General features: G+C 44.2%; 2 protein-coding genes across 14 annotated transcripts in view; both read right to left on the minus strand.

Moving 5' to 3' along the window:
- Positions 1–19,562, minus strand: part of Cdkl4 (cyclin-dependent kinase-like 4) — a 54,264-nt gene extending 34,702 nt beyond the window's left edge. Inside the window, exons 1-2 of one of the 6 annotated variants that reach the window (XR_003952147.1) lie at positions 19,081–19,245; positions 2,099–2,323 (exon numbers count right to left, since the gene is read on the minus strand). Coding sequence is in view for 5 of the 6 variants with exons in the window: in NM_001360144.1 (NP_001347073.1) it covers positions 2,099–2,266 (168 nt within the window). In the remaining variant the exon portion in view is untranslated. Of the gene's footprint in view, positions 1–2,098; positions 2,324–5,473; positions 5,584–18,865; positions 19,010–19,080; positions 19,254–19,305 lie in introns of those variants that run through there. The other 5 variants (NM_001360144.1, XM_006524529.2, NM_001360143.1 and 2 more) reach the window with 5 other exon arrangements.
- A 2,699-nt stretch (positions 19,563–22,261) lies between these two features.
- Map4k3 (mitogen-activated protein kinase kinase kinase kinase 3) overlaps positions 22,262–25,963 on the minus strand; it is a 148,294-nt gene continuing 144,592 nt past the window's right edge. For 6 of the 8 annotated variants that reach the window (XM_006524198.3, XM_006524197.3, XM_006524196.3 and 3 more), the window contains 2 exons: positions 24,311–24,366; positions 22,263–23,684 (listed from right to left, as the gene is read on the minus strand). In XM_006524198.3, the coding sequence (XP_006524261.1) occupies positions 23,597–23,684; positions 24,311–24,366 (144 nt within the window). In that variant the 3' untranslated portion in view covers positions 22,263–23,596. Of the gene's footprint in view, positions 23,685–24,310; positions 24,367–25,963 lie in introns of all 8 variants that reach the window. The other 2 variants (NM_001360278.1, NM_001290345.1) reach the window with 1 other exon arrangement.

Consider the following 25,963-nt stretch of genomic DNA (forward strand, 5'->3'; position numbering starts at 1 on the left):
GCCCCTTGTTCAATATTGTAAACCAAAAGTAAAATGCTAATGAAGTTTGATAACCTATCCCCTGGGTTACTAAAAAATCTTAGTGTAGAAGTCAGTGTAACAGGCAGAAACCAGAACAGCTGTAGTCAAGCTAGCTAACATGGCTACTCTGCCTCTGCCGAGAGAGACCAGATAGTTTAGGGTTCACAGTAGCTCACCTCTGAGAGTGGTGGGGTATTAGCTACATGGGAAGCTAGGGCAAAAACCAGGACATATGACCTCACCTGTTTGTAACTCCTTTCCCTTGTATATCTAGCAAACAGATCAATTTTCCTACACACAACAACAACAACAAAATCACCTGACAGCTGCTGCCCAATAGTTGGGGAAATGAGAATCTATTCTAACTAGGAAGGAAATGTGTCCAGAGCCCCGGGTCAATCTGCATTCTGTGTATGTCCAGGACTGAAAGAGCCGAAGGTCAAAGGGCGACAGGGGTACTTTCACAAGACACGCGCTGCAAGAGAGCTCTAGCAAAACCACGGGTTGGAAGCTGGACCGTTTCCCTGCCAGGTGGACAAGGGATTTCCAGACGCTGCAGCTCCACGCGGTGCCCGAGTGTAACCTGGCCAAACTGTCCAGGGGCCGGCCAGCGATTCACAGCTCCTTAGCAAATGACCTTGACTTAGCCGGTGCTGTGGTTGCCTGGGGTGTAAAGGGTAGTGTGAAGGAAAGGCCAATCCAAGTTAAATAGGAGGAGAGTGTGAGGAACATAAAGGAGGATGTGTTCCCAGCTAGCAAGGGAGCAACAGCAAGAGGCAGGAAAGAAGGTTCTGAGCCTGGCGGAGGGGACGAAGCTTGGGCTACTTTGCGTCTTAGGTTCACCCTTAGATTTGGGCTGTTTTAAATTAGAAGGTAAACCTGCAAGCAATAATCTAAGTATTAGATTTATCTAAAGACCAGAGAGGGCGCGGGAGAAGGTTAAGTTAGCAGCTTTTTTTGGTCTTAGATCCTGCAGCTTTGCCCAACAATGTCCGCCGGACCCAACAATGTCACTAGCGCCCTCTGCCGACCAAGTATTAAGATCGAACTTTTTTTTTTTTTTTAAATCAAATTCTATTTTAAATAAAACTGCAACTGATGGGGAAAACTTATGCATATGATACTTGAAAAGTAGAAACAATCTAATTGTTCTTCACATTTACAAGCCGAAAGTCCATTAAAAATAATATGAGATACTTAGAAAGTGACTGTGTGCTCTTCAAACTGTAGGGTCTTGCTAATGAACGTGTGTTCACCCATTAGTGGTGTCTCCACCCCTGGGAGCTTGTTAAAAATGAGACACTTTGGAACCCATCCCAGATCCCTCTACCTCTAAACTCTGTATTTCAGTAGATTTAGGGGTTCCACGGATGTTCGCATTGGAGAAGCACACCCCAGGCCTGAAAGTTCTTTTAAAAAATGTAAGGATTTTTAGGCTGGGCAAACATTTCCATTGGGAACACATGAAACTTCTACATGGAGTTCCATCAAAGACAATGGCAACAAAAGGAAACAATGTAAAAACCATGAAGGTGGCTGGGTGATTCTTAGGCACAGGCAGGTCCTGTTGATACCTCCACCGGTACTGGGGGCCCCCTCTCTGCCGGGAAGGGAAGTGCTCCTGTAGTTCTGCTGGTTGGTTGGAAAAGTGTGTGGGGGCAATGTCCAGAAGACAAGGCAGGCATCTGGTAAATAGTGGGGTCAGGACACTTGGGTGGATGTTTCCAAATCAGGATGTGGTGTACTGAAGGCCAATGCTTCCATGTTTTAACCCCCTACTCACACATCCAGTTAAAGTCAGAAGCCAAAGTCCAACAATGCTTCCCAAAGTGGCTGAACCCCAGGAGTTAAGTCGGACTTGTCGCCTGGCAGTGGTGGCGCACGCCTTTAATCCCAGCACTTGGGGGGCAGAGGCAGGCGGATTTCTGAGTTCGAGGCCAGCCTGCTCTACAGAGTGAGTTCCAGGACAGCCACGGCTGCACAGAGAAACCCTGTCTCTTCTCACTCGTTTTAGTGTGCCTGCCTCACGCAGCATCTTCAGAGTGCAGATGCCGCCTGCAGAGCGGGACGGACCTACCTTCAGCATACGGATTTCCCGCAGGGCTATTTTCCTAACGACACGATCATCTTCAGATTCCACGAATTTTTTGATCGCTACTACTTGTCCAGAAGATTTGTTTCTGCACTTGAATACAACGCCATAAGACCCTTCTCCGATCTTAGCTAGCTTTTCATACTTTTCCATTTTAGTTACAGCGACTTAATTTTAGTGTACCGGTCGACTTGAAGTTCAGCGTTGCACCTGGAAAATAAGAACGACTTTTCTTAATCAAGCGGATACAGGATGGTTTGCCTGGGTGGCCCAAGGTTTATTTCCACACTTTAATGTTTGCTTTTTTGTGTGCAGTAGAAGTGAACTCTCAATGGTATTTTGTTAGCACAGCTCTCTAGTCTTCTGGGGTCATTTCTGACAGTGGCTCTGTGCTGACCACATTTAGTTAACACAACCAAGCCTTGTCCGATTTATTGTTTTTATTACCTGGAGTAAATGATTAAAATACAGGGCTGTAAAATGCAGCTAAGGGGGCTGGACTTTCATACCCTTGAATAAGGAAGGTGTTTGCCTTCTTAGCTAGCTCACCGGAACCCCACCGTGAAGGGGAAGAATTGCGCAACAAGGCAGACTACAAAGCTCAACGTCCCCACCTGGTGGAGAGGAGAGGGAAAACCATGGTCGCTGAACAAGGCGGCTTTTCTCAGGACACTATTTCCTTAAAATGTTTGGATTCCATTTATTCTGGTTGTTGTTGTTGTTGTTGTTGTGTATATGAGATATATGAGATGTGTATGGATATGATATAAATCTGAGGTGTATATGTCTGTGTAGAAGGCGGTAAATTTGGAACGGATGTGAGATTGTGTGTGTGTGTGTGTGTGTGTGTGTGTGTGACAGCTAGAGTGTGGTAGTCAGAGGACAGCTTGTGTGTACCGGTCCTTTCTTACCACGTGGTCCTGAGGATGTGACCAAGGTTGTAAAACTTGCCTGGCAAGTGCCTTTATAATCTGTTCCATCCTGCTGGTCAAGGCACGGTTATCCTTTCTCTTTCTTCTCTCTTTCTCTTTCTTTTCTTTCTCTCTTTCTCTCTTTCTTTCTTTCTTTCTTTCTTTCTTTCTTTCTCTCTCTCTTTCTTTCATTTTGTTTATTTGGTTTTTTGAGACAGTTTCTCTGTGTAGCCCTAGTTGTCCTGAAACTTGCTCTGTAGACCAGACTGGCCTTGAACTCAGACCTCCACCTGCCTCTGCCTCCTGTGCACTGCCACCACCTGGCAAGGCACTCTTGTTCTTAGCTTTTATTTGTATTAGGGTGACCAATTCTTAGACCACCCCTAAACAAACAAATTATAATACAACAAAAAGGTCAAATTTTCTAATTTCCCTGCAGTCGTTCCATATCCACAGGACTTCTTAGAAAATACTAGATCTCATTTTTATTATTTTTTTGCACTGTTTTATGTTTATAATTGTGGCTAGATTAAACATTCGATGAGAAATAATACCAAAATGATTAATCAAATCAGGGTAGGAATTAACATTATAAAAGTTTGTAATGAGCCTCAGAAAGTCCACCTCTTTACCCAGTGGAATCTTGTATGTATAATCTAATAACTGTAGGAGCTCACCCTGAAACAGCAGTGCTTATTTACATATAGTATGCTAGGGCTGCTTGATCCAGTTGTACAGGTAAGAAAATTGAAACGCAGTGAAGCAAGTGCAGAATTACAATCGGTCTTCTGGGTTCCACACTGCACATCTGAAATCACCACACTGCCTGCCCTGCCTCTGAGTTAATTCATGGCTGTCTTAGTCAGGGTTTCTATTCCTGCACAAACATCATGACCAAGAAGCAAATTGGGGAGGAAAGGGTTTATTCAGCTTACACTTCCATACTGCTGTTCATCACCAAAGGAAGTCAGGACTGGAACTCAAGCAGGTCAGGAAGCAGGAGCTGATGCAGAGGCCATGGAGGGATGTTCTTTACTGGCTTGCTTCCCCTGGCTTGCTCAGCCTGCTCTCTTATAGTACCAAGACCACCAGCCCAGAGATGGTCCCACCCACAAGGGACCTTTTACCCTTGATCACTAATTGAGAAAATGCCTTACAGCTGGATCTCATGGAGGCATTTCCTCAACTGAAGCTCCTTTCTCTGTGATAACTCCAGCTGTGTCAAGTTGACACAAAACCAGCCAGTACAATGGCATAACAAAATTTAAAGAACTGCTCTGTTTAGGTCTTGGTAGAAGAGCTAACGGTTACCATTCCTTGTCTAACTCAGACATGCTTAATAGATACTAGGCTCTCAATCTTGTCAGAAATCTGCTAAATGAAACATTAAATGTCTAAGCTCAATATGATAGAAGAGCCCCTTCCCCCCAAATCCTGACAGTTTACCCGCCAAGGTCTCCAAGAAGATACAGGCACAGCGACAAGATTCTACCTGGATTGTGGTATGATAACCACTGAGTAACACTGCTCCATTGCCTTTCTGCTGCCAGGGCTTGGCCTACACCATGGACGAACAGCGGACACCCAGAGAGCTAAATGTCTCCTACCGGCTAAGACAAGGTGAGTCACTTCTCCCACATTCCTACTCCACGGGAAAAGCCTCTCATCTTCTGGGCCTGAGAGTCAGACTGACTCAAGTTGCTATGGAGACCACAGGGGCCTGGGAACTGCTTAGATAGTGGACATTAACCAACCTCTGTCATTTTAATTAAGGGCATCTAGATTGTAAAGTATTCTTCCCAGACTCCTAACTACATTGACGGCTAAGCTAACTGCAGCTTGACAGTTAGAAACAGACCTCTAGCTCCTTCCCCCAGGGTGATCCACCACCCTATTAGCTGGTTAGACAGATTTGCCTAACTCATGGACTTGATGATAAAGGATACACAAGTTCAGATGCGAGCTTTCACAGACATAACCTTCTGTTACTTCCTTACCTAAACTCAGCTTCCAGGGACTGTTTCGAATTCCTTTCCCTTGTTATGCCACTGTCCTAACATTAATAGAGTTCTTATAAATTAGCCTAACTCTAATAAAACATTCCAGTATATGATCCAACTTTTATAATCACAGGTTCAAATTTTAAGTTTCCTTTGATTGTCTTTTAACTATAAACTTAAAATGTTTCTTGTGCTACATCTAAACTATCAGCTATCATAGTTACACAAATATAGATTTCCTTTGGCTATCTTCTCATTATAGATTTAAGGTATTTCTTAAATCTATATGATCATCTATTATCAAGGTTTTAAGTTTCCTTTGTCTTTTAAATGTAAACTTAAAATTGTTTCTCATTATGATTTCTGTTCCATGAAGGGCTTTTGTCTTCCTGGGCTCATCTAAAAGACTCTTCATGCAGTTAACATACTTATCTCTCCTGTAAACTTACAATCTCCAGGAAACCCACTCAGATCGACCTCTCGTGGATCAAACAGACTCTATCCAGGTAAGTACACCTGCCAATCACTAAGTTCCTGTAGGAGGCTGTAGCCTCCCCTTTAGGCTGCCCGAGCTGCACCTTAAAGATGGCGCCTGCCAGATGCAGAGCTGGTGGTGTAAACAAGTCCATATTCGGTGGAGACGTGCCCCTGCCGCCCTGATTGGCTGAAGCCATGTACCTGGTGAGGTGACGTGGCCTGCCGTGAGTGGATGGGGGCTGAGAGTATATAAGAGTGAGAGGCCCGGGGTTCGAGGGAGATGAAGACTGAAAATGGCTGAATAAACTGCTGATAGAAGAACTGGTGGTCGTGTGGTTCTTGCTGGTCGAGGGTGGATGCGACAAATGGTGGCCCGTACAGAGAACCGACTTCCCCACCAAAGAGTTCAGAACTTTCAGCAGTCAGTGTTTGCCGGCACGGTAAGTTCACGGTAAGTGAAACTTACGACCCCAGGAATTTTGGGAAGGACCTCAGATAAAACAGAGGTGAATATAAAGTTGCCAGGAAGCAGGCACAAAGTAAAAGTGAAACCATGGGAGCGTCCTCATCACATCCGATTTCTTCAGCTCTTCAGGAGCTCCTTAAGTCCAGAGGTTTAAAAATTCAAAGAAAAACCACAGAAAAGTTTCTTGATGAGTGTGATGCCATCGCGCCTTGGTTCGCCGTCTCAGGCAACCTCACAGTCGCTAGCTGGGAGAAGCTAGGTAGGGACTTAGATGTTGCCTGGGAGCAGGGGATATTGAAGGGAGGCATGAGGGCAGTGTGGAAGATGGTAAGGAGCTGTTTGGATGATGAACGCTGTTGCAAGGCGCTAGAAGCTAGCCAGCAAGTTCTGGAGCAGTTGAAAGAGGAGAGGTCATTAAAATCTGAGAAGGTTGAGACATTGTCAAGCAGCTCAGAAAGTGAAACAGAAGAGGAACTGGAGCGGTTAGCAAAGAGTGTGGAGAAAACCAAATTGTACCCTGACTTGACTGAGCTAAAAAAGGAGAAGTTGAAGGAAAAGGGAAGTAAGAATAAGAAAGGACACACAGTGCCATCTGGTGGACAGAAAGGACAAAACAAAAGAGCCGAGGTGGAGGAGGAAGACAAATTAGCTTCGGAGCACCCTCCCTATGCCTCCTCAGCAGCAGCCTATGGGTGGACCTTCTGTCCGGAGGTTTGGAGAGAGGTTAGATCCTCCTTGCTGGGATGTCCTATTTTCACTGACCAAGCAGGGCAGAGATATCATGAGCCTCTAGATTTCGAAGTAATGCCCTTGATAAGGCAGTTGGTTTATGAACAATGTACCCGAGAGTGTAGGGCTGCCATTACGCCTTTAAAAAGCAAGGGTATCGAGGCATGGATGAAGGTTTGCCAAGAGCTTGGTGGGCCATTGACCAACGCTGGTCTTGCCGCAGCTGTCATGCAGTTGCAAAAGAGGAAGAGGGATGTGCCTCCCGGAGCTTGCTTTAGGTGTGGCAAGCATGGACACTTGAAGAGGAATTGCCCTGAAAAAGAAAGGGGCTCTGGGGGAAGCAGAACTCGCCCCCCCTGGGTTGTGTCCAAAGTGCAGGAAAGGGAATCACTGGGCTAGTGAATGCAGATCAGTCAAAGACATCCATGGCCAGCCTCTTACTCCTGGATATGGAGGTGCGCGGCCAAGAAAAGGACAGCGGGGCCCTCGCTCCCAGGGCCCGCAAATATATGGGGCAGTGGACAACTCCCAGGGGGCGGAGGAGACCCGGCCAACACTGAGACATCCCCGCAACCGCGGAAAGCCACTGAAGGTTTAGCAGGATTGGACCTCTGCTCTACCACCAGAATCGTATTGACTCCCCAGATGGGCACACAGGTGATTGAGACAGATTTTAAAGGTCCTCTACAAGAGGACACTGTAGGATTGTTATTTGGCCGCTCCTCGTCTGCCTTACGTGGGCTCATTGTCCATCCAGGAGTTATTGACCCTGATTATCAAGGGGTAGTTATGGTTATGGTCTCATCACCACGAGGTATTGTGTACATCTCCCCTGGGGATTGAGTAGCTCAAATTGTCCTTTTACCTAGCCTTCATGGGCGCTTCCCCTCCGCTGGTAAACAAAGAGGAAAAGGAGGGTTTGGTGCCTCGGACGTAGACCTGACATGTCTCTCTCTCCAGATGGACCAGCGTCCAGTTCTGGAGTTGAAGGTGGATGGCAAGGCCATCCTAGGGCTCCTAGATACTGGAGCTGATCACAGCATCATAGCACAGAAGGATTGGCCCTAGGGATGGCCAGTGCAAAGTTCTAATCAGATGCTGTGAGGCCTAGGGTATGCAAAAGCTCCGGATATGAGTGCATGGAATCTGAAATGGAAAGATGCTGAGGGCCATTCAGGGGAAATTCAGCCTTACGTGCTGGAGCTCCCCATTTCTTTATGGGGAAGAGATCTATTAAAAGATTTAGGCTTGAGACTTACCAATGAATCTTCACCTACTTCTCGACATCTGATGCAGGATATGGGGTGGCTCCCTTCCTATGGGTTAGGGAAATATTTACAAGGAAGAAAGTCCCTCATAATACAAAAGAAGAAAATTAATACTGAAGGCCTGGGTTTTTCCTAGGGGCCACTGAGGAAGGCATTCCCATAACCTGGAATAAGAGGGACCCAGTGTGGGTACCTCAGTGGCCCTTGTCTAAGGAAAAATTACAGGCAGCCAAAAGTCTGATTGAAGAGCAACTTCAATTAGGCCATATTTGTCTCTCTGTTTCACCATGGAACTCACCTATTTTTGTAATAAAAAAGAAGTCAGGCAAATGGAGATTGTTGCATGATCTTTGAGCCATCAATGCACAGATGCAGGTTATGGGATCCATACAAAGAGGCTTGCCATTGTTGTCAGCTTTGCCCTAGGATTGGCCCCTTATAGTGATAGATATTAAAGATTGTTTCTTTTCTATTCCACTTTGTGCCCAGGATAGTGAGCATTTTGCCTTTACTCTTCCATCATGTAACCATGAGGAGCCCGATGGAAGATATGAGTGGATTGTGTTGCCCCAAGGCATGGCTAATAGTCCCACCATGTGCCAGTTATATGTTAGTCAAGCCATAGAGCCAATTAGAAAAGCCTTTCCCAAATTGCGTTGCACGCATTATATGGATGATATCCTCTTGACAGCAAAAACAGAAGAATATCTTCATTCAGCCTATACTGCCTTGGTGAAAGAGTTACAAAGGTGGAAGCTGTATATAGCACCTGGAAAGGTTCAACAAGATCAAGTAGTTTCCTATTTGGGTGCCAAGATTTCTCTTACTGGGGTGCAGCCACAAAAGGTTCAGTTAAGGTTAGATACTTTACATACTCTTAATGATTTTCAGAGATTATTGGGAGATATTAATTGGATTAAGCCATATCTAAAGATACCTAATGTTGTATTAAAGCCCTTGTTTAAGATATTGGAAGGAGATCCAGATTTAAATTCAGTGAGGAGTCTGACCCCTGAGGCTAGACAAGCCTTGTCCATTGTAGAAAAGGAGCCGAGTAAAGCACAATTAATGAGATGTAAGGAGGGAGTGCCCATCAATCTTTTGATACTGCAAACAGAAATGCAGCCCACTGGCTTAGTTTGGCAGGAAGGACCTTTGCTCTGGATTCATCCAAGAATATCCATGGGTAAGACCGTGGAACATTATCCTACTACGGTAGCAAATTTGGCGTTGATGGGAATTCAACAATGTTTGCAACATTTTAGATGTCAGCCGGGCATGTTGATTATTCCCTATGATAGTCATCAGCAGAAAGTTTTGGCAGCCACAGTGGATGAGTGAGCCATTCTGTTTTGCAGCTTTAATGGCATAATAGACAATCATTACACTAAACATTCATTGGTTGCCTTTTATAAAGCTCATGCTGTTGTGTTTCCTAAGATAGTGCAGAAAAGGCCCATTTCAGGAGTGGTGAATGTGTTTACAGATGGGTCCAAAACTGGATGTGGAGCCTATCTTATTGAATCTCAACAACTGGTTCTTAGGCAATATCAACCTGGAACACCCCAATTGGTAGAGTTACAAATCGTGTTAAAAGTAGATGTTACAAAAACAAAAGTAAAATAGGGGGAGATGTAGGAGGCTGAAACCTCCCCTTTAGGCTGCCCGAGCCGTACCTTAAAGATGGCGCCCACCAGATGCAGAGCTGGTGGTGTAAACAAGTCCATATTTGGTGGAGACGTGCCCCTGCCGCCCTGATTGGCTGAAGCCGCGTGCCTGGTGAGGTGACGTGGCCTGCCGTGAGTGGATGGGAGCTGAGAGTTTATAAGAGTGAGAGGCCCGGGGTTCGAGGGAGATGAAGACTGAAAATGGCTGAATAAACTGCTGATAGAAGAACTGGTGGTCGTGTGGTTCTTGCTGGTCGAGGGTGGATGCGACAAGTTCCCACTTGCTACCTATTCCAGAGGGTCAGATTCCTGTCCTGTGCCCTGGGATTGGGACTCCCCTCACCCCAACCACCAAGGCCCTAAGGGCTCTAAGATAAAAACCTTTCCCCCCAAATGTGTGTGTGTGTGTGTGTGTGTGTGTGTGTGTGTGTGTGTATGTGTGTGTGTGAGCATTTTGTCAAGTCCAGGAGTTTACTCAAAATCTACATCCAGGACAACTCCAAAGAAGCAGCCCACAGATGCTGCAGTCTTCCTACCCACAGATGGCCCCACAGACCCTGGACAGCAAAGAAACAGCCAAAGACTGGACCAACATCCCCATGCCCATTTTCTTAGGTTTCCCAGAGACATATCACCCCAAGTCAGCAGGAAGTATAAAAATCACGGTGACCCTATTGCTGCTGCACCATCTCCTCTTTCTAGTGCCCTCCTCCCCTTTAAATTAAACCAAAATGGAGGGATGTTAGCATTCCTTTTAGGCTCCGCCCCACAGTTACTTGGCAACATCCAAAGTATGCCTGGCTTACTATAAAAGAGGCAGCTTGCCCCTCCTCTCTCTCTTACCCTCTCACTCTCTTCCCTCTCTGTCCTTCTCTACCCATTCCCCTCCCCACCTCTCTCCATGTGTTTCTGGCTAGCCTATCTTCCTCTCTCCTTCTCCTCTTCTCTCCCCCTCCCCCTCTCCCCACCTCTCTCTGTCTCTACTCCCTTCCCAACTCCCCTTCTCATGCCCTAAATAAACTATTCCATACTATATCCATCTATAGCTGGTCCCTCAGGGGGAAGGGATGCCTCAGTATGGGCCCACAGAGGCACCCCCTTCCATGTCACCATACTTGACACCTCTACTAAACATATCATTGCCTCTCTCTCTCTCTCTCTCTCTCTCTCTCTCTGTCTCTCTCTTGGTTTTTTGAGACAGTTTCTCTGTGTAGCCCTGGCTGTTCTGGAACTCACTCTGTAGACCAGGCCAGCCTCAAACTCAGAAATCCGCCTGCCTCTGCATCCCGAGTGCTGGGATTAAAGGCGTGCACCACCATGCCCGGCTTCTTCTCTTTTTTATAAAGCACTAACCACATAAAGCTTCTCATGTTACAAATAAATATGCACTTAAGACAGTAAATGATATTCAATCTTTCTCACTCATAGATTATCTCAATGGAGAGAGAAATAATCTACCCTTATTTGATACATAAAAGGACACACTAGGGGCGCATGTGGGACTCAGTTGGTAGAATTGCTTGCCTAGCATGGTTGAAGGTCTGGGTTTGAATGCATGGTAGTGCATACTTCTAACGTCAGCCCTGGAGAGAGGTACAGGCTAAATGATCACAAAGTTCAAGGTCACCCTTAGCTACATAGTGAGCTTCAGACCACTCACTATACAGTAGCTATACACTCTACAGTAGCTATACTATACACTATACTATCAGACCAATATACACAATAGGCTATACAGTGAGACAAAAAAAAGAAAATTATATTATGGAAAATCATGTTTAGCTGGATAAATGATTAGTAATATAGTGTTGTTTCCAATTTTTTAATTTTTTAAATAGTGAAGTTGAACCGCTATTAAATGGGGAAAATAATAAACCTCACAAAAAATAACAGGGAAAATCCATGACAGATATTAAGTTCTGAAAACTTTACTTTATACATTGTATTTTTTTAAGATTTATTTATTTATTTATTTATTTATTTAATATATGTGAGTATTCTATCTGCATGTGCACCTGAAGGCCAGAAGAGGGCATCATAGCCCATTACAAATGGTGGTGAGTCATGGATCACAGGGCCCCCAATGGAGGAGCCAGAGAAAGTATCCAAGGAGCTAAAGAGATCTGCAACCCTGTAGGTGCAACAACATTATGAACTAATCAGTACCCTGGAGCTCTTGACTCTAGCTGCATATGTATCAAAAGATGGCCTAGTCGGCCATCACTGGAAAGAGAGGCCCATTGGACTTGCAAACTTTATATGCCCCAGTACAGGGGAACGCCAGGGCCAAAAAGTGGGAACGGGTGGGTAGGGGAGTGGGGGTGAGGGTATGGGGGACTTTTGGGATAGCATTGGAAATGTAATTGAGGAAAGTACGTAATAAAAAAAATATTTTAAAAAATGGTTGTGAGTCACCACGTGACTACTGGGAATTGAACTCAGGACCTCTGGAAGAGCAGCCAGTGCTCTTTAACTACTGAGCCACCTCTTCAGCCCTCCATTGTATTCTTTACAGAGCTATCATTGACTCAAAGGTAGCGTGTATACATTTGCCAAATTAGCTTTGAAGGTTATTGGTATAGAACTTCCTAGATTCACTAGTTCACCTAGTTTATAAGCACTACAGCTATTGGGGGGAACCTGTGAACATAACGCAAAGTTTAAAATAAAACTGTCTTGTTTGGTTTTGTTTTTGGAGATCCTTCTGTACCCAGATTCAGTGTGGTGGTTTGAATGGGTTTGGCCCCTCATGTGTTTGAGTGCTTGGCCCATAGGAAGGGGCATTATTAGGAGGTGAGGCCTGGTTGGTGGAAGTGGGTCAGTCACTGCAGGGGAAGGCTTTGAGATCTTATATATGCTCAAACTCCACCAATGTGGAATCCTGCTGCTGCCTGTGGATCAAGATGTAGGACTCTCCTCTCAGCTCCTCCAGCGCCATGTCTGCCTGCACGCTGTCATGCTTCCCGCCATGATGAGAACGGGCTAACCTCTGAACCTATAAGCCAGCCCAATTAAATGTTTTCCTTTATAAGAGTTGCCTTGGTCATGATGTCTCTTCACAGCAATAAAACTCTACCTAAGACACTTGGGCTGGCCTCGAATTCACTACGTAGCCGAGGGTGACGAACTTCTAATTCTGTCTTGCCCTTTTGAATGCTGTGATTATTGGTGTGTACCGTGGCACCTGGTTTTTTAAAATATTACTTGGCTTTAGTCTATGTGTTTTTTCTTATTTACTTCTAGGTAATTATCCCATAGATGAATTATCTACAGCGCCTACTTTTGTCCAGCAGGTTTCTTTGCTGCTTACTGATATTTCCACCTGATCAGGTCTCTGTCACATCAACCAAACTGCCGACTTCAATAAAATAAAGCTCCAGGCAGACATGGTAGTGCATGGGAGGCAGAGGCACATAGATCTCTATGAGTTTCAGGTCAGTCTGATCTGCATAGCACATCCAGGCCGGTCAGGACTACACAGTGAAGCCTATCTCAAAAAACCAGTGCTTTATAGAATTTCTCAGTATGATCTTCCCTTATCTAAGGACTCTGATTATATCTCAGCAGGAATTAGATAGAGGAGGCAGGGGTCCCACAGAGGACTTTATGGATCTAATTCCTGTTGACTTAACTCTATCAGATTCTAGGAGCAGTAATTTCCACTCCTTTAGCTGGGGTCCAGGCTGACTCTCCAATGCGCCATGAGCATCTCTACATGAGGGGGCGGGGCTGCCTTGACACAGGGATGCACTAAAGTGATGCAGGCTCTGCTCTCTGGCCCTCTTCCTATCCAAGGCTCACAAGCATCCTCTCCATCACATCGAAATAACTTAGAGATGACACAACGTGATCTCTTTATAAAGAGTGCACAAAGCTATATGAATCAACCAGTACATCAGTACACAGACCACATACTTCAACAATAGACATCAGGAAGCAAAGCTGTACTGGCTGGTTTGTGTGTCAATTTGACACAGATGGAGTTATCACAGAGAAAGGAGCTTCAGTTGGGGAAATGCCTCCATGAGATCCAGCTGTAAGGCATTTTCTCAATTAGTGATCCAGGGGGAAAGGCCCCTTGTGGGTGGGACCATCTCTGGGCTGGTAGTCCTGGTTCTATAAGAGAGCAGGCTGAGCAAGCCAGGGGAAGCAAGCCAGTAAAGAACATCCCTCCACGGCCTCTGCATTAGCTCCTGCTCCCTGCCCTGCTTGAGTTCCAGTCCTGACTTCCTTGGTGATGAACAGCAGTATGGAAATGTAAGCCAAATAAACCTTTTCCTCCCCAACTTGCTTCTTGGTCATGATGTTTGTGCAGGAATAGAAACCCTGACTAAGACAAAAGCCCAACTCTGAAAGAGGCCCTTTTAAAGAGTTTGCTCAGAGCAAAGGGCAGAATGGGGGGAGGTCTGGGAGACAGAAGGGGACAAAAGGGCCCAGGACAGACTCAAAACCAAGTGCATGTGTACTGCTGCCAGTCAGTGTAGTTGTCACGCTTTGGGGCCAGAAGAAAAGGCAGAGGGGGCAGGTGCCCATGGGAGCCTCAAAAGTGAAGAGAAAAGGAACAAGTGGGCACAGTTGGGATTTTACAAGACACAGGAAAATCCTGAAATCGAAGTGCATATAAACCTTCCTCTCATGACTAACATTATCTAAAACTGAGGTGATCTGTCTACCCTCTCACAGAGTTTCGTCTTTGGTCTTTCTTGCACATTTAGTTAGTTAGTGTGCCTGTGTGTGTGTGTGTGTGTGTGTGTGTGTGCGCGCGCGTGCGCGTGCGTGCATGTATGTGCGCGAGAAGCTTGCCTGTGAAGCTCAGAAAACAACTCTGTAAAGCTGGTTCTCTCTTTTTGTCAAGGGTTCCTGGGATTGAACTCAGGTCGCTGGGCTTGTGCCAACAAGTGCCTTTACCTGCTCACTGTCCCAGACTTTCAAATGAAGGGAGGTTCAGAAACCCATGGCATAAAATTAGCAGTGTCAGCATGCACATAAAAAAAGAGGAGACAGGGGGGTGGAAAAAAGGATTTTTTTTTTTTTTTATAAAATAGTGGCCAAACCTTTCTAAATTGAATGAAGAACATTGGTCTACACTTTCAAAAAGTTCAATACATTATAACAAGAAAAAAATGCAGGTAGGACAAACATGATGTTCATTCCTTCATGGCACACTGCTGCAAACCACAGACAGAGACCATTAATAAAACATCAGAAAAGAGCCAGCTGTCTGATAGCTGGTCAGAGAACAACGAGGAAACCAGCCAAATAAGGCTTGCCCTAGGTCAAGATTAGCCAGACTGACCAAGAAACAAACACCCTTCAGATGCTGCAAAAAATTAAAGGGAACAGAACAAACATGTTCACGGAACCCCAAAGCAGTCAAGTTGGCTGGACAAATACCTAGAAAGACAAAAATACTCAAGAACCAGAAATCTGACTATATAAAAAAGCAAATTAATACTTACAAATCTATGTACAAAGAACAGCCCAGGATGGGATGGCTCATAGGTGAGTTCTACCAAATATTCAAAGAATAATCAGTGCAAATATAATTCTTCCTAAATATTCCTAAAGAGAGAGAAGTCACTCTCAATTTATTCCACAGGGCCAATATCATCCTGGTTAAAAAAAAACAACAATCAAAGAAATCACTACACACATAAGAATGCTCACAGCAAAATAACTCTCTCAAACCAACTACAGACACATATGAAAAGGACTATATGACATCTCCACATGGAATTTACCCCAGAAATGCAAGGCTGGTTTAATATTTGAAAGTCAATTATTAAGAAAAAAAAGAGGTAGTACCAATAGAATAAAAGACAAAAATCACATACTTATCTCAGTAGATATAGAAAAGACATTTGACAAACTCAGCAGTCAAGAAAAGCGTCTCAACAAATTACGAAGAGGAAGAAAGGAACGTCAAGGGTGTGTGTGTAAAACCACACATCCAGTGCTGTGCTTAGTGATAGAGCTCCGAATGCTTAGTCCTAGGACTAAGCAAGCATTCCATCCTTCCTCCCGCTCTCTACCTTGTCTCTGTTTCTTTTCTTTCTTTCGACAAAGTTTCATTATGTATTCCTGGAACTCACAGTGATCCCCCTGCCTCTGCTATTCTATTGCATGACCCCCCCCCCAGCTATATCATTTTATTTTAATAAGTCATCAGAAGCCCTTGCCCGTCTAATGACACAACTAAAGAAAGGCTTGTAGACTGGAAATGAAAAGCAAATCCGCAATTATCATATGCAGAAAATGCTAACAAGTAAACAGAAAAGTTGTTAGAACTAACGACCAAGTTTGCAATGCAGTGGATTCAGGGTCAGCACGCCGTTATGATCAGTTGGATTTCTATATTGGCAACAAAGTATAATGAAGAAAACAAGTTTATTCTCAGTGATGTGAGATGTTGACACGGAGATGTGTGTTTCACTGGGACACAACAGTGAGCCAAGAATTAACCTTTTCAATTTATGTTTGCTTTAGTCTGCCTTTAATGCTATAATACCACACCTGTTACTGGGATAATTTATAATGAATATACATATACTGGCTTACAAGTCCAATATCAAGATGTTGGCTTTTTCTTGCTCTGTCAAATGCATGATGGGAGGTCGGGAGCTAAGAGCAAAAAAGGGCTGAAGTCCTGCATTTATTAATAACCCACTCATCCCACCGGCCTCATGGCCTAATTACCTCTTGAAGGTCCCATCTCCCATCACAGCCGATGGTAATTACATTTCAACATGAATTTGAGAGAGCCGCAGCAACTTCAAGTCGCAGGGCTTGCTAATTGTCTTTTGATAATGGTGCCAAAGGGCTTCAAGAAGGACAGAAGAGTCTCCACAAATGACGTCAGGACAAATGAATATCCATATGAAAGGAACAGTAAATGGGCCCATGAGACAGTGATGTCACAGGGCATGCAGAGGTCCCACTTTACTCTAGCACTTGGGAGGTGAGCCTGGGTTACACTGCAAGACCCTATTTCAAAACACTGAGTCCTCCAAATACAATAAACAAAACACATACAAAATGGGAAAAACAAGACGAAGCAAACAACAACAAAACAACAACAAAAAACAAAACAAAATTTAAGAACGTAAAGCTAGGTTAAAGTGCACACCAGATTCATATCCACCCACACTTACTATATAATTCTATATACATGAAATTTTTAGAAAACACAAAATACTGAGATGGATACAGCATCCCCTTTGTGTTATTTTTCAACGGTCATAGTCACGATGGAATGGCTTCTACTGGCCTGGACTCTTCTTAGGAAATGCCAAGGTCAGGAAGGACAAAGGGCGAAGCTCCAGATTCCCGGAGACTGAAGAGGAAATGCAGCCAGCCCTCTCCCGCAGTGGGGGGAAGATCTGCAGAGAGCTATCCTCGGGCAACTAGAAAAACCTAAATTCCACATGTGCTCTTGGCTTTAAACTCTTGATTTTGGTAACGTCTACTGTGGTTATGTTAAAATTAGTAGGAAGAAAAGACAATTAGGAGGAGGAGGAGGAGGATGCTAGCTCAGTCGCTGTGTACAGCACTAGTCATACAAGCCGAGGGACCTGGGCTCAGTCTCAGGAGTCCCTGTAAAGGTGGAAGAACCGACTTCACAAAGCTCTCCTCTGACCTCTGCACACACGTGGTAGCACGCCCATACATTAATAATGGATGTTTTAAAAGATTTATTTGTATTTGTGAGTGTGCATGTGCAGTGTGCGGTGTGCGTGTGTGTGTGTGTGTGTGAGTGTGCATGTGACGTTTGCACAGAGGACAGTGTAGGGAGTTAGATCCCCCAGAACACAGAGTTACACTTGGTTGTTGAGTTCCCAGTGTGGGTGCTGGGAACCAAACTCGGGCTCTCTGGAAGAATAGCAAGTACTCTTAGACACTGAGTCATCTCGGTCCCCAGTACAATTTGTTTTTAAAGTACATCATAGCCTCTAAAGGCTGCAGTAATAGCCTTTGAACTATATACTTAATCTTTCCCGCCCTGCCCCGTTTACCTGTCCTACTTTGTCTCTCGGAGCCCAGACACCTTCCGTCTCCTCTGCTTATATCTCCGTCTGGGCTGTCTGGCCCTTCAGGGTCATATTTCAGACTTCTCCATTTCTCACAGTCCAACTCAAATGTCCAATCCCCAAAGGCAGGCTCTTCTCTCCACAGCTGACTCTAACGGTGCCCACCCCAGCCCCACCTCCCTCACACCACCATTCATCACGCCAGGCTTGCATTGCCTTATTATACTTTCATTTTCTAATTTTCTTTTTAAAAGCAAAACCTGCAAGAATATGTTGATTATTATTACCACTGTGTTTGGGCAAGATTAAATGAATATAGCTGTGGGTTGAAAATATTTGCCATAGTTATCAGTCACCTTTAGCTTCAAGTGGTGTACCTTCTTAACTTCAGAATTTATAAGTATTTGACCCTGAGTTAATAGAGTTCTATCTACAAAGGCCAAGGACAAAAGCAGGCTGGGGGTCACCAGTGATTTTAAGACCCACAGACAGGGGCTGAGTTTAAGTGTAATAGCGGGATTTTAAAATTCCTTAGGGGTGGGTGGATATGGGGGACTTTTGGTATAGCATTGGAAATGTAAATGAGTTAAATACCTAATAAAAAATGGAAAAAAAAAATTCCTTAGAAAGTTGCTACGGAATTTCCTCACTATTAATGATTTACAAAATAAAGTACACAGGAGAAAAGAACACTCGGTTAGTTTTCAAGACTGTTTCACAAACTAAGTCCTGGGGGCTGAAGAAGTACAAGGAATACAAAGGCAAACAAAATCAAGACAGAGGGCGAGGAAGGGTGGACAAAGAACTCCCCTAACCTAAGAGGTCCCAGGAAACCAAAAACCAACCACCACCAATCCCTGGCTTTAGAAATGTGGAGGGGCAGAGACAGTTTCAGAGCCGGGAAGCTCACTGAGGATGCCACCCACAGTTTGTAGTTAACTGTTTCCAATAAAACCAAACATGCATTATGTTTAATAAACTTGATCGGAAAATGGATTCTACGGATCATTCAGACTTGTCTTTGCGAGTTACAATTTAAAAGCACACACCTGTGCACGAAGGTGTTCCCGTCAACGAAATCGATCTCGTTAGATTCTCACAAACTAAGCCCACCACGTCATTTACACAATCTATACAACTCATTTTCTTTATGTCCCCACGCTTCAGGCGTGTGACAAAAAGACCTGGAAGTTTGGCAAAAACTCACTTCATTTCCAAGCCTCTGAGCCTTCACTTTCCCCTGCGTCCAGGCCACAAGAGGTGTCTAGATGCACAGGTGCGTCCCTGTCCCTCTCTGGCACCCCCACGGCCCACGAGACCACGGGTGGCCCGTTCTTCCGCGGGTGCGCCCCCTCACCCCCGCCCTCCCGAGCCCCGCAGACCCTGCTCTCCGCCTTCCCCCGCCAGGGAACCTGCACTTACACGGCACAGCCTCCGGCGACGGTGACACAATGGTGTTCAGCTTCGGGGAGCCCCAGCCCGCGCAGTCTGCTGCCACCACAGAACTCCCGAGAGACCGAGCCTCTGCGGTGTCTCCAGGGCAACCAGGACGCGCAGGCTGCGCAGCTTCCACACAACTTGCTCGCTCTCTCTATTCGATTCGTTCCCTGGCAGGGTTACCTTCCATCCATCACCCATAGCTCTTACCTTATTCCTTGAGCTGTTTAGAGTCAGCCGTGGCTCATTAACGCCATTTTTGTAACTCAGCGAGACGCTGCTCCAGAGACCCTGGGCAGATTCAGAGTAGGGCGGGGGTGGGGGGGGTTGTCACCCAGTGGGGAAGAAAGCAAGGCAGATATCATTGAATGTGGCATCGAGACAAACATGTTAACAAACATGTTAATTTCAGTCGTTACCCACAGAATAAACTGAACTCCAAGGCGCGCGCATGCGCGCGCACGCACACACACGCGCGCACACACACACACACGTACCATATGCTATGTATGTATGTATGTATGTATGTATGTATGTATGTATTGTCTGATCTTCCCTTCTTAGTAGGTGTCTCCTTTCCTCCTGTACCTCACCTCCTCATTTCCTCAGGAATATGCTCAAGGATCACATTTTAAACGGAATGAAATCTGGAAGCACATTTACCTCACTCATTCAAGACCAGAATTCACATTTACCCATTTTTATATAATTTCTGCCTGTATGCTAGAAAACATTTCTCATCAGGTGCACCAGTAGTCCACTTTATGTACATACAAACATGTTGGCCTAATTCCATCTTTACTGGACTCTGTGTGTGTGTGTGTGTGTGTGGTGCGTGCTTCTCACCTTGAGACAGGGTCTTTGTCCTCTTTTGTGTATGACAGGGGGGCTGGCCTGTGACTTTTGGAAAGATTCTCCTGTCTCTCCATCTTGCCCCAAGAGCATTGGTGTTACAGATGGAGTCCATCCAGCTCACAGGGATTCTAGGGACTTAAACTCAAGTCTTTCCACTTGCATGGAGATCTCTATCCACTGTCTCCCCAGTCTGACAAGGTCTCTATGCAGTCCTGGTGGTTGTCCTTGAACTTGCTATGTACAAAAGGCTGGCCTCAAACTCAGGGATTTGCTAGCCTTTGCTTCCCAAGTGCTGGGATTAAAGATCACAAGGACTGGCTCCTCTCCACCTTTTGTGAGATAGGATCTCATGTTGCCTAGGCTGACCTGGGACTTGCTACGTAGCCAAGACTCTGAACTTGAGTCTCCTGTCTCCACAGTTGTGAATGCTCCCCATTCGCTCCCCATTTCTCCAAGCTACTCATCTACACAGAGACTCTTCACCGGCCCACTTTGGTTCTGTGCCAGGTCCTTGTCCACACACTCAAAGCTCTACTGCATTTAACATCACCGTTCCTTGAACATGCGGCATTTTTGCATTTCAACTATAGCATCACCCGTCAGCCCATCCCTGCATATCAAGTTCCTTTTCTTCTACCAAGGATGTCTACAGCTGTCTATATGTAAGTTTCTCTTTCCCCAAAGCATATCCAAGATACCGTTTGTTCTCTCTATACATATTACGTGTGCTGTGCATATATATGTGTATGTATATATATATATATATATATATATATACATACACACATGTATGTTTATGTTCTTTTATATATGTGTGTATATATCTATATGGAAAAGGGAGACAGAAAAAACAAGAGAACACTTCGTTCTACAGTTCCAATCTGGCTTTGAACTCATGACCCTCCACGTCAGCTGGGATTAGAGCCGCGCTTGACCGCACTGCTTACCTTCATCTTCCCTCTGATCTGCAAAAGTCCCTCAATAGATCACCAACAAATGTTAGAAAACCTTTCAGGGTTTTTAGGCTACCTTTTTCCACCCGTACTTTCCCTTCTGTGTTGGTAATGATGAGGATGACTAAAACCTTTATTTTTGTGGTCTCTACTAAAACACAACTCACACATCCACCAAAACCGCCTGTAATAAACTGCCGCTTTCAAAACCAGTAAGGACACAGTTAACAAGAAAGCAGACAGAATAAGATCGTTCCCACCACTTATGTGAGCGGATCCCTTTGTGGAACCTAGGACTTTGTACTTGAAACTGCCATGTAAGTTGTTCTTCAAAGCCAGTGGTCTGTCGACGTCAATGCAATCTTATGCCAGTGGCTCTTATTCTGTGGGGCCTATCAGAATAATTCATACTCCATAGAGACAAAAACTAGTGGGCCTTACTCTCTAAAGAGTCCAAAGATATCTTGTAAGACGTATGGTTACTAAGCAATGAATTATGTACCTTTTTCAGGGAGGGGCAGTATTTCTAAGTGCGTGGCAGTCCACTGTGACCATTTCTGAGATGTAATGTACTGGAGTGGAATGAACATCAGCTGAGGTTTAAGAGCACCAACTGCCCTGCAGTGCTAAGAATAGAATCTGGTTTTTAAAAAACTTCCCCCCAAATTTGTTTTTTCAGCTAGTGATGTCATTCTCATGTAAGTGGATTTTTTAAAAAAAGTGTCATTAGTAATTAATGTTGATTGATTATTCATATTAGAGAAAGTGCCATCCAAAATTGCTTTGATTCTTAGGCAACCAATGGTTCTGGACTAAATGACCCAAGGTCACCCTAAGAGACAGTGTGTTTTGGTTACTCAGTCAGTTCTTCCCACGTCTCCTCCTGCCCCTGCCCTCAGAACGGCGTCCCCAACGCTCCTTGGCTGTGCTCTCCCAGGCTGTCACAGCCTACTTTCTGTAAAGGGCCTGAGAGCTCACGTGTCTGCTCTCAGGCCGGTGTTCCTCTGAAACCACTCAGGTGTGACACAGAAGTACAGGCACAGCCTTAGGTGACAGGTCACATAGGTGGTGCTGTGTTCTCACACAACTTTATTAATAAAAAGAGGAGGTGGGCTATACCTGGCTAAGATATAAACTGCCTACTCCAGCTTCAACCAAAACACTATGAGTGTTTGTTTTTCCTGATAAGAATTCAAGATCCTACAAAAGATGCCCTCTTTCTCAAATGTGGGAATTATTATATTTAAAATGTAGATCAAACAATGATGATCATGGGAGAACTGGATGCTTACGATCTGACTGCACACGAAGCATTTCCCTCTAATGCTACTAAGCCGACTGACCAGCAACTACGCAACAGCATGTTAAAAAACATGTTTATTTTACAGTATGTACAATCAGGAACGTATTTAAAACCATTATCAGTTAAAATAAATGAAGCATAAATCACAATTTAGCTTGTTCTTAGTGTATATATACTCACATCAAAATATAAAGAACATATGAACATATACCAAAGAGAGTCAGAGGTGTGCACTTTGCTACAACTTGGTATCTATCTTGATAAGACAGATACACTCCATTGGAAAAAACCAATCAACAATGATTTTAACCAAACTAACTTCTTGTGATCTGTAGTAACCATTATAATGTTTGTATGAGGTAGTAACTAAATTATTTTGGCCATGTATTAATACTCAAAATCTAAAGAAATATGGAAGTGATAAACTAATGCCAACAGAAGTAAAAGCCCACGAGAAACCTGATCAGCTCACTCTGGAATGTGACAGCTCTTCAGTGTGACTGTGAAATGTCTAGTGCGGACTCCTCAGCAATGCGAGTTGCTCTTATGCGCACTGTAACCCTGGCGACAGCTGCAGTGTTCTACCGTGGTACCGCCATTCCATGATTTAAGTTTTTGCGAAGGTGTATCCTAAGCACAGACAAGCTTATCTTACACAATTCTCCTTAAATATAAAAAGATCAGTTACTACAACAGGTGGTTAACTGGTTTGTTTCACATAGAAAACAATCCAAATACATGTAAAAAAGATGTTGTATTCACGGTGGGTGTCACAGGCTCTCTGTGACAACACATCACATGTCAATACTCTGTGCAGGAGAAACACCAGTGCACGTGCATTAAAATTAAAAACAAGATTATAAAATGATTACAGCTCGTTACCATTTTAAAAGTTACAGGATTTATGTCCATATTACTAAATTATATATAATAAAAATACAATAGTGTTAATGTCTTGGTTCATTGCCAGCATCCCATTTTGTAATATGACCACACCCAAGAATATACTAAAGAATTCTTAAAATATTAACCCCAGTTGCATTTTCATCAACATTTACATCTGTACAGATAAGACACTTTTACATCTCATAAAAGTACATTATCTACATAAATTCTTAGTGTATGCCTTCAGCAATATGAAGTTTCACAGAAAAATACTGCTTATATGTACAAAGATTACATAACAATGAATTAAGCACTTGTGTGGTTCAATATGCTAAATATATCCATACCACTTAAAACAAAATGTTCTCCCATCTGTCTCATGCCACAATAAATTATAAGAAACAGAATCTAGGTTCCTGCAGGGTCTGCATAGCTTCACTCCTCCACTAACGTTGCAGCAGCTGTGGTCACTGTCTCCACAGGTCACTGTCAAGAACACCGTGTCTCAGTAGCTGTTTTCGTGACCCGCCAAGATGTATAAATTGCTATTTGCTGTTGGGTTATCAGTTGGCCGACTTTCCAAAACCACAACCCTAAAGGTAATAAGAAACACATAACAGAACAAAGTTATTTATTTATGAAAACTAACATCAGCAAAAAAACCCCAAACAAACCAAGCAGCCAACCATGGCTTCTTTTAGACACTACTCTAAGCACTGCTCTTATGGGCAGAATCTACCCCCAGTCACTCTGACTCCAGCCCTGGGAGGTGCCCACTGCCTACCTCTACATCAGTATTCTTCTAGGACTTGAGGGTGTGAAGGGCAAGGGCTAAGGAGAAACCAATTCTACAGGAGTAATGTGGGGAGGGGGTGGGCTTGGTCCTATTAATCCTAAAACAGTCTGTTTACCAACATAAAGGTAATTCAGAATAAAATAATAGTAATAATGATAATAATAATAAAGACTATTAGACTGCTGAGTTGTGTTTGCTGACATCCAGCATGCCTGTCTTCTGCTGTACGTTGCTATCAACAGTATAACTAACAGCACTGTCAGAACTATGGGTTCCATTACATGGAAGACTAATTTTCAATAGTTAAAAAACAAGCAAGTGTTGAACATGCAGAAATTTCAATTCTTCCAAAAAAGTAAGCAGCCTTACACTGGGTTAGGAGCCCATTCAGTACCAGACATTTTGTGAAGCCCAACTTCATACCTGTCAGATCCAAGGAGTCTGAAGATTCTTGTGTTATCTGAAATTTCTTGTGTTACCTGTTTAGTTAAAACGCAATTTTAAAAAATTACTCAAATTAAAAATGACTCAAATTTAAAATTCTTCTCTTCTTTTGAGCCAGAGTCTTGCTTTATAGCCTAGGCTAGCCCTGAGCTCTGGGTCCTTCTGACTCGGTCTCTTGAGTGGATTATATGTCTGTGGCACCACACCTGACTCCAGAGATACAAACTTTTGTTTGGACAGTTCATGGGCAACATTACAGCAAAGACCCAGGCCCACTCTGAACTCCCACAATTTGCAGGATGAAGGCCTGCCCTTCATCATTCTGTGTTGTAAGTTTGCAATCACATCAGTTTGTTAGTTCAGGGAAAATGTGGCGAATTTGGAATCCTCAAATACTGGTGAAGGGAAATTATTTGCTAGTATAGACTTCCAGAGAAAATTTTAATGAAAAGCACAAAATTATTATTTTTTTCATTCAAAATGTCCTGTCATTTACATTAATGTGAGTGGCAAGACCACAGACACCATCCAGCCACTCAAATCTGGTTTTGTGCCTTGAGCGGTTGCTATGTGGTATGGCAGGAAACACTTAGAGGCCAGCACAGCGTTTGGATTGTGAGCTGAGATTTCAGGCAAGATGCGCACTGGAAGAACAGTTCAGGCAAGAACAGCTCTGGTTCCTGTAGCCTGGGCAGGATTGGCCTCCCAGTACTCCTGCAAGTCTAATGTCTGGGCCATGCTCTCGATGAACACGCGTCCTTCCCACTTCTTTCCTGCTCTCCTCAGCACCACTTTCTGACAGAATGTATCCTCAGTGTGACCAACCAACTCAACCAACTACTAACCACTGAGCAATAAAGATTGAGACCACAAACAAGTCTCCTTTGTTTGTGGAACTCAGTGTTGATGGCTTATAAAACCCAACATAGCCCAAATTATGCCTCTAGCAATAGCGAGGCTGAAACTTGAAACACTCAACTTGATGTTGAAATACTTATTCCATCGAAACTCTATAATGAGCTGTTCTAGAAACACTAGTGTTCTGTCACCTCTCACGCGATGCCGAACTGGTGAAGGAAACTCCTTTATTTCAGCAATGGCGGCTCTGTACCTACAGGGGAGGCAGGGCCTTGCTAGTTAGAAGGATGTGGAGGTCAGGAGGTACATCGAGTACCTCACCGTGCAGTTTAGAAAAGGCCTCCAAGTAACTTCCTCTTGCTCCTGAGCCCTCTTCTAGTCTAACCTTCTCAGGGTACTGAGATTGGCTTGGGAACCCCGGGGAAGCGTTTGATGGTTTTCCCTGCCAATAACATTTTCGGGTCAACCATTCCTCTTGCTTACGCTAAGGCACTGCCAGCAGAAATGCTGAGCTGAATTAAGTATGCCACGTGTAATTTCTGTACCCGAGGAAGGGCTCAGACAAAGGGACCAAAAATCACGGCTCATTAAAGAAGACAGCAGAACCAGGAGGCAAGCCTGCTACTTGCTGTGTGAGGATGTCACTGCTGTTAAGTGCAAGACAGGGCTTCCCAGGTCCGGGAAGCGGAGAAGGCCACTGACTTATTTAGTAGTGTCAGAGGCTCTTGTTTGGAGTCCTAGGGCAGTTATATAGAAGCATGGGAGGTATGGACT

The sequence above is a fragment of the Mus musculus genome, chromosome 17 (assembly GCF_000001635.26).
Source record: "Mus musculus strain C57BL/6J chromosome 17, GRCm38.p6 C57BL/6J".
In the NCBI taxonomy this organism is placed as follows: Eukaryota; Metazoa; Chordata; class Mammalia; order Rodentia; family Muridae; genus Mus; species Mus musculus.